Source organism: Pseudophryne corroboree, chromosome 1, assembly GCF_028390025.1.
Source record: "Pseudophryne corroboree isolate aPseCor3 chromosome 1, aPseCor3.hap2, whole genome shotgun sequence".
NCBI classification, from domain to species: Eukaryota; Metazoa; Chordata; class Amphibia; order Anura; family Myobatrachidae; genus Pseudophryne; species Pseudophryne corroboree.
Window position 1 is genome coordinate 701,249,164 of NC_086444.1, and position 15,801 is coordinate 701,264,964.

Below are 15,801 nucleotides of genomic sequence, written 5' to 3' on the forward strand. Positions count from 1 at the left end.
TTGGGATCAGAGGAAGTGGAGGAAACACGTACACCATCTGATAGACCCATGGAGTCGTCAGAGCGTCTACCGCCACTGCCTGTGGGTCTCTCGACCTGGAACAATACCGCTTGAGCTTCTTGTTTAGACGAGAGGCCATCATGTCAATTTGTGGATATCCCCACAGACGTGTCAAGCACCTGAACACTTCCGGGTGCAAGTCGTGTCTGCTGATGAAGTCTGCTTCCCAGTTGTCTACTGAATGAAGACCGCTGACAATGCCAAAGCGTTTTTTTTCTGCCCAGAGGAGAATTCTTGACACCTCAGACATTGCTGTTCTGCTTTTCGTTCCGCCCTGTCGGTTTATGTATGTCACTGCCGTTACATTGCCCGACTGGACTTGAATGGCCCGATCCTGAAGAAGATAAGAGGCCTGCAGAAGGGCATTTTATATGGCCCTGAATTCCAGAATGTTGATTGGAAGGACAACTTCCTGACTTGACCATATTCCTTGAAACTGCACCCCCTGGGTAACTGCTCCCCAACCGCTGAGGCTTGTGTCCGTGGTTAACAGGATCCAGTCCTGAATTCCGAACCTCCGACCGAGGTCTGTAGCCACCACAGAAGGGAGATCCTGGCTTTTGGCGACAGACCTGGTGCATGTGAAGATGCAATCTGGACCATTTGTCCAACAGATCGAGCTGGAAGGGTCTTGCGTGAAACATTCGGTATTGAAGCGGCCACCATTTTCCCCAGATGGCGAATGCGAATACTATTGGCTTCAGGACATCCTGAACCATCAACTGGATTACCAATGCCAAAGGAACACTTTCTGCGTGTCCAGTATCATTCCCAGGAATGGGAGCCTACATGTTGGCTCTAGGTGAGATTTCGGAAGGTTCAGAATCCACCCGTGATGCTGAGAAGTTTGTTTGAGAGGCCAATGCTGTCCAGCAACCTCTCCCTGGACGGAGCCTTTATCAGAAGATCGTCCAGGTACGGAATTATGTTCACTCCTGCTTGCGGAGTATAAACATCATCTCTGCCATCACTTTGGTGAACACCCTCGGTGCCGTGGAGAGACCAAATGGCAGGGCCTGTAACTGGTAGTGACAGTCCTGTAGTGCAAACCGTAGATAAACCTGGTGAGGAGGCTAGATCGGAATGTGAAGGTATGCATTCTTGATATCCAGAGACACTAGGAATTCCCCTTCCTCCAGACCCGAGATCACCGCTGTCAGAGACTCCATCTTGAACACTCTTAAGAACGGGTTCTAGGATTTGAGGTTCAGAATTGGTCGTACTGAACCGTCCGGTTTCGGTACTACAAACAAGTTGGAATAGTACTCCTTGTTGTGTAGATGAGGTGGAACTGGAACAATGACTTGAGTCTGTATCAGTTTTTGGATGGCCTGCTGTGAAGTTACACTTTCCTCTTGTGAAGCTGGTAAGCCTGATTTGAAGAATCTGTGAGGTGGGAGCTCTTGGAACTCCAGTCTGTAGCCCTGGAAAATAAGATCTATTACCCAGGGATCCTGGCACGAACTTGACCAGATGTGACTGAAGTATTGTAGTCGGTCTCCCACCTGACAGACCTCCAGGCCTCGCGTTCCACCGTCATGCTGAAAGCTTAGAGGAAGCAGATCCTAAGTTTTGTTCCTGAACACCTGCAGTTGCTGGTTTGCGTGGTTTACCTCTTGAGCCTCTGGTGGCCTCAGAAGCACCTCTGGATTTTTCCTTAAACTTGGCTGTCCAAAAGGACTGTAAATTTGAAGCTGAATAAACTTTCCTGGCTGGGGGAGCTGCGGAAGAAAGATACGTAGACTTACCCGCAGTAGCTTTCGAGATCCATTTGTCTAGTTAGTCTCCAAATAAGGTCTCTCCTGTGAATGGTAGGCCTTCCACGCCTTTCCTGGAGTCCGCATCAGCAGTCCACTGGCGTAGCCAGAAGCCCCTGCGTGCTGACACTGCCATAGCGGTGGTGCGTATATTAAGCAAACCAATCTCTTTTATGGCTACCACCATAAAGTTCGCAGAGTCCTGTATATGCTGCAGGAGTAAAACATCCCCCCCTATACAAGGAATCTTACCCCTCAATTAGGTTACCTGACCATTTAGCAATGGCTTTTGTGATCTACGCACATGCAATAGTGGGTCTTTGGGCCACCCCAGCAGCTGTGTACAATGATCTGAGTGTAGTCTCAATTTTACGATCAGCCGTATCTTTTAGGGAGGCTGCACCAGGGACAGGCAATACAATTTTACGTGACAGCCTAGAGACTGATGCGTCCACTATCGGTGGATTTTCCCATTTTTTCCTATCCTCCAGAGGAAAAGTAAAAGATGAGAGCAACCTTTTAGGGATCTGAAACTTCTTATCAGGATTAACCCATGGTTCTTCAAACAGGGTATTAAATTCCTTTGATGCAGGAAAAGTGACTGAGGACTTCTGTTTTACATTAAAATAAGATTCTTCACACTCCACTGACATCTTATCAGGAATTTGCACAACCTCCCTGATAGCCTCTATAAGAGCCTCTGTTCCCTGTGACAGAGTAGCATCCCCCCCCCCTCCAAATCCACCTCACCCTCCTCCATGTCTGACCCGTCAAGATTCAGACTGCAGGATATGGGCCAGAGATTGTTTTTGCGGACAACTGGGAGGGGATTGAGAAGCTGGTTTGAGGAATGAGTCTCTATTCAGAAACTCATCCACAGTCTGTCTTAAGTATTGCGTCTCTTTCTCATTGTGGGATAGCTTTGTAGAAATATTTGAGATTATTCCCTTAATGGAATTAACCCACTCCGGTTCAGCCCCGCTATTCTGGGAAGGTGCACTGTCCCGAGTACCCAGTAGTGAGCCCCCTGGTGAAGAGGAACACTCCACTGTACAATAAACACACTCTTTGCCTGACATAATGTAAATGTGACCACACACACAGGAAAAGGTTAAGCACAATTAACCCACAAAGATCCCTTCAGGGAGACACAGAGTAATTTGGAGCCAGATCCCACCGCACCCTTATCGCTAATGCCAAGCTTAGCAGGGCCGCAGACTAAGTACACTAAAAATCTTTCCCCCCCAGCTATGACCCTCGGTACCGCTGAGGTAATCTGGAGTCACACTGGAGGAGATGCGCATCCCTGTCAGTCAGCATCTGTGTCCACTGCAGAGGGAAAATGGCGCTGGTGAGCTGCTGGATCTTCTGATAGTGAAGCCCCGCCCCTTCAATGGTGCGCGGTTATCCCGATTTTTTTTATTTTTTAATACTGGCTGAAGTAATCTGTTGCTTAAAATGGAGAGAAAACCATGGGTACCGTGTACAGTGTACTGAGACGCAGCTGTGTACTGTGTCTGGAGACGCAATCCGCCCTGGTTAGAAGCCGTGCGTCTCTGTACCCTCATGCCGCCATAATGGCCGGCGACCTGCTAGTTGGGACGCCGGCTTTCTACTCACCACTCTTCTTTCTTCTGGCTCTGTTACGGGTGGCGGCGTGATGCGGGAATGTTCGCTCCCCGTGGTGGGGCTTGCGAATAGTTCTCTCAGGAGCTCAGTGTCTGTCAGCGGGGAACGGGACCATTAATCCTTCAAAAGGTTGGGCCATTCCCCACGATAAGTTCCACAAAGCAGGCAGGCTGGTGCCAACCAGTCCTGCCTGAAAATAACAAACATATAAAATAAATGCAGAAAACTCTTCAGGAGCTTCCATATGCGTGACTGGCTCCTCTGGGCACATTTTCTAAACTGAGTCTGATAGGAGGGGCATAGAGGGAGGAGCCAGCCCACACTATCAAATTCTTAAAGTGCCCATGGCTCCTAGTGGACCCATCTATACCCCATGGCACTAAATGGAACCCCAGTATCCTCTAGGACGTAAGAGAAATATACATACATACACGTGTACACAGCTGCTTCACACTCACCACTCCATCCTCCACACAAAAGCCTAGCTGGTATGTAGTGTCAGGCCTCTGAATAATAGCTGTGACAACTGGAGGGCATCGCACAATGCTTAGAATCACTCGGGACTGACCTTTTAGCTCCTGCAGATTAAAAGGGAAAAGTAATTAGTCAATCTATAAACTATCATACCTGTGGTAAAAAATATAAACACCAAAACAAAGTGGTGGAGTATCTCTACTGTAAACTTACACATCAAGTAACTCAAGCAATTTTATAAAATATTCCCCATTCGTCACCAGGATTTCTTCACCCCTGATGAAACCTGTTGGCCTACAGGAGGGAGGTTACCCAAGTCTTTGGACTATCCTTGGAGTCCTGCAGCTGCAGATATATATCCCTTCTAAGCAGATAAGCCTATTCTGAAGTTATTAATTGTAAGCAACTATTTTACAGGGCTTTGTGGTATCTACAGATGTGTCCTCATACATCTAGCCTCAATATGCCACGTAGCAAAAATAGGATTTTAATTACCTACCGGTAAATCTTTGTCCTGTAGTCCGTAGAGGATACTGGGGTTCCATTTGGTACCATGGGGTATAGATGGGTCCACTAGGAGCAATGGGTACTTTAAGAATTTCAGTGTGGGCTGGCTCCTCCCTCTATGCCCCTCCTACCAGACTCAGTCTAGGAAACTGTGCCCAAGGAGATGGACATACTTTGAGAGGATAGAAAAGATAGTGGTGAGATTCCGAACCAGCACACACAAACTAGAGGAAAGCTATGCTAACCAAACTTTAAACAGGAACAGCAACTGCTGAACCAACAATACTTAACCAAGTTACAGTGCAGGAATAAACGAAGCACTGGGCGGCTACGAGAAAAGGATTTACCGGTAGGTAATTAAAGTCCTATTTTCTCTTACGTCCTAGAGGATACTGGGGTTTCATTTAGTACCATGGGGATGTACCAAAGCTCCCAAACCGGGTGGGAGAGTGCTAAGGTTCCTGCAGAACTGATTGACCAAACTGAAGATCCTCAGACATGTTCGAACCTGAACAAGTAGCTGCAAAGCCGAGACACTCCAGGCAGCCACCAAGGAAGAACCCACTGACCTAGTAGAGTGGGCCTGTACAGATTTTGGACATGGCAAAGCTGCCGTGGAATAAGCATGCTGGATAGTAAGCCTGATCCAGTGTGCAATTGTCTGCTTTGAAGCAGGACACCCAATTTTCTTGGGATCTTAGAGAACAAACAGCAAGTCAGATTTTCTGTGACGAGCTGTCCGCTTCACATAGATCTTCAAAGCCCTCACAACATCCAAGGACTCTGAAGTAGCAGAGGTGTCAGTAACCACCGGAACCACAATAGGTTGGTTGATATAAAATGCAGACACCACTTTCAGAAGAAATTGCTGACGAGTTCTGAGTTCAGCTCTATCTTCATGATAAATCAAATAGGGACTTTGGTGAGACAACGCCCCCAGCTCCGACACACGTCTTGCTGAAGCCAAGGCCAACAGTGTGACGGTCTTCCACGTAAGAAACTTTACGTCAACGTCCTGTAAAGGCTCAAACCATTCCGATTGCAGGAACTGCAATACCACGTTGAGATCCCAAGGTGCCGTACGAGGCACAAAGGGCGGTTGGATGTGCAGAACCCCCTTCAAAAATGTATGAACCTCAGGGAGAGAAGCCAATTGTTTCTGGAAGAAAATGGATAAGGCCGAAATCTGGACTTTTATGGAGCCCAAAGGTAGGCCCACATCCACACCTGACTGAAAACATCCCAGTTGAAATTCCACCGCAGGAAATTTCCTGTTCTCACATCAAGAGATGTGTTTTTTCCAAATACGGTGGTAATGTTTAGACGTTACCCCCTTTCTGGCTTGGATCAGGGTTGGAATAACCCTATCCGGGAACCCTTTCCGAGCTAGAATTTGACGCTCAACCTCCATGCCGTCAAACGTAGCAGCCGTGCTAAGTCTTGATAGGCGAACGGCCCCTGTTGTAGAAGGTCCTCACGAAGAGGTAGAGGCCACGGGTCCCCTAGGAGTATCTCCAGTAGATCAGCGTACCATGTCGATTTGTGGCATTCCCCACCGACGTGTCAAGCGGCCGAACACATCCAGGTGAAGGCCGTGTCTGCTAAGTAAGTCTGCTTCCCAGTAGTTTACTCCCGGGATGAAGATTGCCAACAACGCCACAGCGTGTCTTTCCGCCCAGAGGAGAATCCTTGTCACCTCTGACATTGCTGTTCTGCTCTTCGTTCCTCCCTGTCAGTTATGTACGTTACCGCCATCACATTGTCTGACTGAACCTGAATGGCGTGATCTTGAAGATGTGATGCCTGTAGAAGGGCATTGTATATGGCCCTTAGTTCCATAATGTTGATTGGAAGGATGGTTTCCTGACTTGACCATTTTCCTTGGAACTGTTACCCTTGGGTGACTGCTCCCAAACCTCTGAGGCATGCGTCTGTGGTTAGCAGAATCCAATTTTGAATTCAGAACCTTCGGCCCTCGGTCAGGTGAGAAGTCTGAAGCCACCACAGAAGAGAAATCCTGGCTTTTGGCGACAGACGGATCCTCTGGTGCATGTGAAGATGCGATCCGGACCATTTATCCAACAGATCCAGCTGGAATGGCCTTGCGTGAAACCTTCCGTACTGCAGTGCCTTGTAAGAGGCTACCATCTTCGCCAGGAGGCGAGTGCATAGATGCACCGATATCCGGGTTGGTTTTAGAACCTACCGTACCATCGTCTGAATTACCAATGCCTTGTCTAAAGGAAGGAATCCCTTCTGTACCTCCATATCCAGTATCATCCCCAGGAACGGAAGCCTCCGTGTAGGTTTCAGAGGAGATTTTGGTAGGTTCAGAATCCAGCCGTGATCCTGTAGTCAGGTTGAGAGGGCAATGCTGTCCAACAACCTCTCCCTGGATAGTGCTTTTATCAGCAGATCGTCCAGGTACGGTATTATGTTCACTCCTTGTTTGCGGAGGAGAAACATCATCTCTGCCATTACCTTGGTGATAGATAAGCCTGATGAGGCGGCCAAATCGGAATATGAAGGTATGCATCCTTGATATTTAGAGAAACCAAGAATTTCCCCTCCTCCAGACCTGAGATCTCCGCTCTCAGATACTCCATCTTGAACTTGAACACCCGTAAGTACGGGTTCAACGACTTGAGGTTTAAAATGGGCCTTACCGAACCATCCGTTTTTGGTACCACAAACAGGTTGAAATAATCTTTGTTTTGCAGTTGAAGTGGAACTGGTACAATGACCTGAGTCTGTACCAGTTTTTGAATTGCTTTCTGTAAAGTCATACTTGCTTCTTCAGAAGCTGGTAAGCCTGATTTGAAGAATCTGTGAGGTGGGAGTTCCTGAAACTCCAGTCTGAAGCCCTGGGAGATAAGATCTTTGACCCAGGGATCCTGGCATGATGTTGCCCATATGTGACTGAAATATCTTAAATCGGGCTCCTACCTGCCTGTCTTCCAGGCAGTGCAGACCACCGTCATGCTGAAGGCTTAGAGGAAGAAGAACCGGGGTTCTGTTCCTGTGAACCTGCAGTTGCTGGTTTTACCTCTATTGCCTTTGAAGACCGTAGAAGAACCTTCGGTTTTATTTTTACATTTTGCAGTCCGAAAGGAGCAGAGTAGGTTTTCCTAGCTGGGGGTGTAGACTTACCCGCCGTAGCCTTGGAAATCCATGTATCTAGTTCAGCTCCAAACAGGGCCTCACCTGTAAATGCTAGGTTTTCCACGCCTTTTCTGGAATCCGTGACCGCAGTCCACTGGAGTAGCCATAGGCCCCTGCGTGTTGACATTGTCATGGCGGTGTTGCGTGCATTCAGTAGTCCTATTTCTTTAATGGCCTCTACCATAAAATTTGCAGAGTCATGTATATGCTGTAGGAGTAAAACTATCTCCCCCCTGGATAAGGAATCTAACTCGTCATTTAGACTTTCTGACCATTTTGCAATGGCCCTAGTGATCCATGCACAAGCAATGGTGGGTCTCTGGGCCATCCCAGCAGCTGTGTAGAGAGATTTGAGAGTGTTCTCAATTTTGCGGTCAGCCGTGTCCTTTAAGGAGGCTGCTCCAGGGACAGGTAAGACTATCTTACGTGACAACCTAGATACTGATGCGTCAACAAACGGTGGGTTTTCCCATTTTTTCCTATCATCCTGAGGGAAAGGGAAGGATGTGAGTAATCTCTTAGGGATCTGAAACTTTTTATCAGGATTAACCCAGGTTTCCTCAAACAGAGAATTCAACTCTTTTGATGCAGGAAAAGTAGCCAAGGATTTTTTTTTTTTTACATTAAAATAAGACACCTCATCCTCCTCTGTCACCATATCAGGAATTTGCAGAACGTCTCTAATAGCTTCTATCAGAGCCTGTACCCCCTGTGACAGAGCTGCATCCCCCCCACCACTGAGTCCACCTTACCATCCTCTGCGTCTGACACGTCGTCATCAGTGTCAGTCTGCAGAACTGGGCCAGTGTACGATTTTGTGGACAAATGGCAGGGGTCTGAGACGCTGGTATGGGAACTGAATCTCTATTCATCAGGTCATCCACAGACTGTCTTAAGTATTGCATCTCTTTCTCATTCTGGGATAATTTATTAGAAATATTCGAGATCATCCCTTTTAGAGAATCCAACCATGCTGGTTCGGATCCACTAGCCTGAGAATGAGTACTATCCCGAGTGCATTGTAGTGATCCACCTGGGGAAGAAAAGCACTCCGCCGTGCATGAAACACTCTTTAGACATTGTAATGTGAGGTACACACACACATACACACACACACGAGAAAAAAGGTTAAGCCCAGTTAACCCAGAGCCCTTCTAGGGAGATACAGAGTAAGATGGAGCCAGCACACAGCGCCCTTCAGCTAAAGCCTAACTGGGTCGCAGACTGAGTACCCTTAATAGGGTATCAGTACTCTTATACTGCTCTCCTCCCTTGCTAGTACCCCCTGGTACCGCTGAGGTAATCTGGAGTCCTTATAGAGGAGCTGCGTTTCTCTAGCAGTCTGCACAGTAAGAGCTGTAGAGGGAAAATGGCGCTGGTGAGCCTCTGGATCCACTCATAGTGAAGCCCCACCCCCTTAATGGCGTGCGGTCTTCCCATTTTTTTTTAATACTGGCTGAGGTTTATAATGTGCTTTACAGTGGGTTAGAACCTCTGTAAGCTGCTGCCATTGTGGGTATTTTGTATTTTAAGGCTTCAGCTCGCCCCTCACAGCAGAACACACATAGTATGCCTCTGGAACCTGGAGCCGCAGCCTGCCTCTCAGTGCTGCGTCTCCATACCCTCATGCCGCCATCACCGCCAGCGACCCGCTAACCGGGACACCGGCTTTCTACTCACCACTCTTCTTTCTTCTGGCTCTGTTAGGGGTGGCGGCGTGCTGCAGGAACGAACGCTCGCCGTTGTGGGGCTTGCGAATAGTTCCCTCAGGAGCTCAGTGTCCTGTCAGCGGGGAACGGGACCATTAATCCTTCAAAAGGTTGGGCCATTCCCCACGATAAGTTCCACAAAGCAGGCAGGCTGGTGCCAACCAGTCCTGCCTGAAAATAACAAACATATAAAATAAATGCAGAAAACTCTTCAGGAGCTTCCATATGCGTGACTGGCTCCTCTGGGCACATTTTCTAAACCGAGTCTGATAGGAGGGGCATAGAGGGAGGAGCCAGCCCACACCATCAAATTCTCAAAGTGCCCATGGCTCCTAGTGGACCCGTCTATACCCCATAGTACTAAATGGAACCCCAGTATCCTCTAGGACGTAAGAGAAAGATACATGGTGTAAGTAAGCTGACAGGTCCCATTTAAGTCCACTAGCGTTGTGCGTCTTTTCAAATGTGTTTTAATCACAAAGCAATGTGTCTAAGATACACCAGGAGACTGTGCTGATTAATTTGATATGCAGCACTTGTATATCTGTGTGCAACTGAATCTTTATATGAAGCACAACAGAACTCGGTATGGAAAAAAGCCAAGGCCGCTGCATCCTAGCACTTCATATGCAGAATTAGAGACTCAGGGCCTAATTCAGATGTTTTCGCACAGCAAGCGATGGGGTCTGTACTGCTCATGTGTATGCACCACAATGTACTGGCGCGTCTGATGACTGCACCGGGCATCGGTGCATACTGACGGGATGGGATTAAAAAGCGATCGCCCGGGCAATTGCAAGGTGACTGACAGGGAGAGGCCGTTTGTGGGTGGCAACTGACCGTTTTCAGGGAGTGTCCGGAGAAATGCAGGAGGGACCAGGCGTTTGAAGGGAGGGTTTCTGACGTCAGCTCCGGCCCCGATCATCGCACTGGAAGAGTAAGTCCTGGCCTGTGTAGAGACTGCACAGACTTCTGTTTGTGCAGCTCTCTGCACATGCGATCGCACACCTGCACAGCGAATCCCCCCCCCCCCTCCCCCTGTAGGCGGTGACTACCCGATCGCAGGGATGCAAAAAACGCACCCTAGCGATCAGGTCTGAATTAGGCTCTCAGTCACAAACAGGGATACAAATGTTGCATATTAATCAGCAGTCTCCTGGTACATTCTAGTCGCATTACCAAAAGAGACGCCTGACGCTAGCAGAGCCTCATGGGACCTGGTGTGCCTGGAGAGGCAGCTTGGCGCGGCTGCAGCACAGATGTATGATGACACATCTGTATGACTAAACCCTACAGTTTTACACTATGTCTGACAGTTTTAGCTTGGGATTTATTATAGGCGACATGTTGGTATGAATTATTTGAATCCTGGACACCTGCTATGCATTGGTAAATATACTGATGTGCAAATTCATTATTGGAATCTTGGATGTCTGTATTTAAAATCGCAACACTATTAAGTTCAAAGCTGGTCATATTTTATAAGACCCATGAATAAAAATCCAACTGCAATGTACAGTTAGACTGGCACATACGTTTCTTGAAGAAACACAGCTCCATCTTTTGCTTTGCAACTGCCAGAGGCATTATTTTAAGGAGCTGCTGGTGTGGGCACAAGTTCCTTGGACACTAACTTTTAGGGAGGTATTCAATTGTTTTCACCCCCTTCCACACCCGTTCTGTTTCTGCCAACGGGCGTGGTATAATCATTTCAGCTTACTACCCCCCTTTACACAGCTAAACCGGATTACTATATTATGGGCGCAATATATGCCTGATATCAGGGATCACTTTAGAAAGGAGATTGGGTGTGATATATCATTTGAATACCGCCCTTACGCTGGACATGCACTATACAATTATCTGGCACATCTGACTGGTTGGAATCAATTACCAGATTTTTATTCCAACAAGTCAGATCTGCCAGATAATTGTATAGTGTATGCCCAGCTTTAGAGTCAGTGGGGGTAATTCAGACCTGATCGCTGCTGCAAACTTGGTAGCAGCACTGCGGGGCGGGGGGGGGGGGGGGGGGGGGGTGTAGCTATAACATGTGCAGAGAGAGTTAGATTTGGGTGGGGTGTGTTCAATTTGAAATCTAAATTGCAGTGTGAAAATAAAGCAGGCAGTATTTACCCTGCACAGAAATAAAATAACCCACCCAAATCTAACTCTCTCTGCAAAGGTTACATCTCCCCCCCCCTGCAGTGCACATTGCTTTGCCTAACTGCTTACAAATTTGCAGCAGCAATCAGGTCCGAATTACCCCCAATGTGCAGAAAGCAGTTAGCTTGTTGATGTCAATCTACATATTTACATTTTTACCTTTCCTACCTTTGTCACTTATTTGCCACCTAACCCAAAATCCATCTCATGCACATCTATTTCTAATATTATGCAAATGCTTTTTTTTATTTTTTATACTCACCCGGATTAGCCCCTGGCACGTAGAAAAGGGCAATCCCACCAGGCTTGTGCCATTGACACTAGTCACATGATCTCCAATGCTCAGCTCTCCACTGCGCTCTGCTGGGCCTCTATGCATTAAGTTGGCAATGACTACAGTAGGAAGTAAGGAACCCCAACCTGACTCCACAACAGCCACACCTAGCACTTCTCCTCGCTGCTTCTGGATATAAACCTATGAATGGAGTGGCATACATTGAAAGAATAAATATCAATTGTGTTGTTCTTTTAGAAAAGTATGGTGGTATATTTGTTATGTCCTGTACAAATCGACAGAGACATCATAAAAAAAAAAAAAATAAAGCAGAAAATGTCCACCACAGTATACAATATAGACGTAACTAAAGGACACCAAACATGAGGGATTTGAGGCTTCAACTAAATAATCTGTATAATTGGTACACTTATGAATTAGGCCAGGTATGAGACACACCACCAACTCTCCATCTTCCTGGTATATACAGGAAGATGGCGCAACACATAGAAAGCAGAGACTGTTGCATTGCGTCACAGTCTTTGCTCTCTAGTGACCAGCGTCATCTTCCCAAATATCACTGGGAAGATAACGCTGGCTGGGGAGGAGGGACCCGCTTCCAGATCAAGTAAGGTAGGAAGCGGGTGCCCTTACCACGCTCCCTTTGTGGAGCTTCACATCTCCGCATTTTATTTTTAAAATAATTTAATATTAAAGGGCATAGTAATGTCCACTATATTAAGCCATGCCATCTTTACAGTGGCCCGACGTGGCTCTCTATGGCCCTGAATACACGAGGCAACAGTCCCAAATCTACTGAGTACCTGAGAGGAGAAAAAAACAACAACAACTATCTCATGTATCGGCAGCAGAGGCGGCTGTTACGGTACTGCTTAGCATCAGATCCCAGTCCTCATCTGTAAGGTGACCAGAGTCTGCCTCCCATTTTGTACAGCCAATGTACAAAGAATCCAACAAGGAAGGACAATGGAGTATAACAAGGCTATTAGCTTTTACTCCCCAAAGGCAGTTAGTGCAGATTTATTGGGATCTCTAGCAATCTTCGGGGGTTTCACAAGCCAACTGGACCTGCAAAGCATGCCATAGCTGAAGGCAGAGGAAAAAAATCATTCAATGTGGAAAGCCAAACTCATCCCTCAGTTGCCCAAAAGATTTTAAACACACTGTCACTGTACAGATGACCCAGGGAACATACACCATGCCCCAACCTGGGGAAAGAGGTGGGTGGTGCCCTTAAAAGTGTGGTAGAATGCCAAAAAGGAATTTCAAACACTCACCACAACCAAACGAGCTGACTGCCTCCGAATTTTAACTGCCTTTACCGCTATAGAGAATTTCCCTGAATCAGCCACCATTTAGAAGAACCTGCTGTATTAAGAGCATATGAAGATCCTGGCTCCCACCATCCACAACCCACCTACTTAAATAAGCCAACTGGCAGACACTTCTCATCTTCAGTAAAACTATCATCCTGAGATGGTCAGTGATCATAAAGATCTACTAATGGTATCTGACCATACTGATGAATGTGCTCAAAAGATCGGTCAGATGCACTATTTTTAACTTTTAAATTTGATACTACAGTGCCTTGCTAAAGTATTCACCCCCCCTTGGCTTTTTACCTATTTTGTTACATTACAACCTGTAATTTATTTTTTTTTAAACTGAATTTTATGTGATGGATCTGCACAAAATAGTCTAAGTGGGTGAAGTGAAATCAGAAAATTTTATATCAAAAATAATTTTTATAAATAAACATTTAAAAATTGGCATGTGCATATGCATTTACCCCCTTTGCTACGAAGCCCCTTAAACGTTCTGGTGCAACCAATTACCTTCTGAAGTCACATAATTAGTGAAATGAAGTCCACCTGTGTGCACTCTAAGTGTCACATCATCTGTCAGTATAAACACACCTTTTCTGAAATGCCCCAGAGGCTGCAACACCACTAAGCAAGAGGAATCACACCATGAAGACCAAGGAGCTCACTAAACAAGTCAGGGATGGGTTATAAAAAAATATCCAAACTTTGATCATCCCCCGGAGAAGCATCAAATCCATCATCTTCAAATGGAAAGAACATGGTACCACAACAAACCTGCCAAGAGAGGACCAGCCACCAAAACTAACAGACCGGGCAAGGAGGGCATTAATCAGTGGCAGCACAGAGACCAAAGGTAACCCTGAAGGAGCTGCAGAGTTCCACAGCAGAGACTGGTGTATCTGTGCATGTGACCACAGTAAGCCGTACGCTCTATAGAGCTGAGCTTTATGGAAGAGTGGCCAGAAAAAATAGGATTTTAATGGACCTACAGGTAAATCCTTTTCTCATAGTCCGTAGAGGATATTGGGGTTCCATTTAGTACCATGGGGTATAGACGGGTCCACCAGGAGCCATGGGCACATCAAGAATTTGATAGTGTGGGCTGGCTCCTCCCTCTTCCCCTCCCACCAGACTCAGGCTAAGAAACGGTGCCCGAGGAGATGGAACATACTTTGAGAGAAGGATAGATAAGGATAGTGGTGTGATTCCAAACCAGCACACACAAACAAGAGGAAAGCCATGCTAACCAAAAACTTGAAACAGGAACAGCAACAGCTGAACAAAACCACAATACTTAACCAAGTAACAGTGCAGGAATAACGAAGCACCGGGCGGGCGCCCTGTATCCTCTATGGACTACGAGAAAAGGATTTACCGGAAGGTAATTAAAATCCTATTTTCTCTTACGTCCTAGAGGATACTGGGGTTCCATTTAGTACCATGGGGAAGTACAAAAGCTCCCAAACCGGGTGGGAGAGTGCTGAGGGTCCTGCAGAACTGACTGACCAAACTGAAGGCCGTTAGTAAAACTTAGCAAACATGTTTGAACCTGACCAAGTAGCTGCTCGGCAGAGCTGTAAAGCCAAGACACCCTGGGCAGCCACCCAAGAAGAACCCACCAACTTAGTCGAGTGGGCCTGAACAGATTTCGGAACCGGCAAGCCTGCCGTGGAATAAACATGCTGGATAGTGAGCCTGATCCAGCGTGCAATGGACTGATTTGAAGCAGGACACAATCTTATTGGGATCATAGAGAACGAACAGAGAGTCGGATTTCCTGTGACACGTTGTCCTCTTTACATACACCTTCAAAGTCTTCACAACATCCAAAGACTTTGAAGTAGCAGAGGTGTCCGTAACAGCCGGAACCACAATCGGTTGGTTGATGTGAAATGAATTAGGACACCACCTTAGGAATGAATTGCTGACGAGTTCTGAGTTCAGCTCTGTCCTCATGGAAAATTCTTGTGAGACAACGCCCCCAGCTCCGACACATGTCTCACTGAATCCAAGGCCAACAGTGTGACTGTCCTCCACATAAGATATTTAACATCTACCTCCTGTAAGGGTTCAAACCAGTCTGACTGGAGGAACTGCAGCACCAAATTGAGATCCCATGGTGCCGGAGGAGGCACAGGAGAGGTTGGATGTGCAGAACATCTTTCAAGAACGTCTGGACCTCAGGAAGAGAAGCCAATTGTTTCTGAAAGAAAATGGACAAGGCCGAAATCTGGACTTTTATTGAGCCCAGACGTAGGCCCACATCCACACCCGACTGCAGAAAAAGCAGGACACGTCCCAGATGAAATTCCACCACAGAATATTTTCTGCTCTCAAACAAATATTTCTTCCAAATACGGTGGTAATGTTTAGACGTAACCCCCTTCTTCCTGGCTTGGATCATAGTCGGGGTGACTTTGTCAGGGATGCCTCTCCTGGCAACAATCAGCCGTTCAACTTCCACGCCGTGAAACGTAGCCGTGGTAAGTCTTGATAAACGAACGGGTCCTGTTGCAGAAGATCCTCGCGAAGAGGTAGAGGCCACTTATCTTCGAGAAGCATCTCCAGGAGGTCCGCGTACCAGGCCCTTCTTGGCCAGTCTGCATTCCAGGCTGGAGCAATGAGAATTGATTGTACCTTTTCCCTTTTTATTCTTTTCTGAATTCTTGGGATCAGAGGAAGTGGAGGAAACACGTACACCATCTTATATACCCATG

At 46.9% G+C, this 15,801-nt stretch overlaps 1 protein-coding gene across 2 annotated transcripts in view; it reads right to left on the reverse strand.

Moving 5' to 3' along the window:
• Positions 1–15,801, reverse strand: part of APBA3 (amyloid beta precursor protein binding family A member 3) — a 157,670-nt gene that overhangs the window by 7,395 nt on the left and 134,474 nt on the right. For both annotated transcript variants that reach the window (XM_063914843.1, XM_063914842.1), the window contains 2 exons: positions 11,727–11,939; positions 3,905–4,024 (listed from right to left, as the gene is read on the reverse strand). In XM_063914843.1, coding sequence (XP_063770913.1) covers positions 3,905–4,024; positions 11,727–11,939 — 333 coding nt within the window. The remainder of the gene's footprint in view (positions 1–3,904; positions 4,025–11,726; positions 11,940–15,801) is intronic.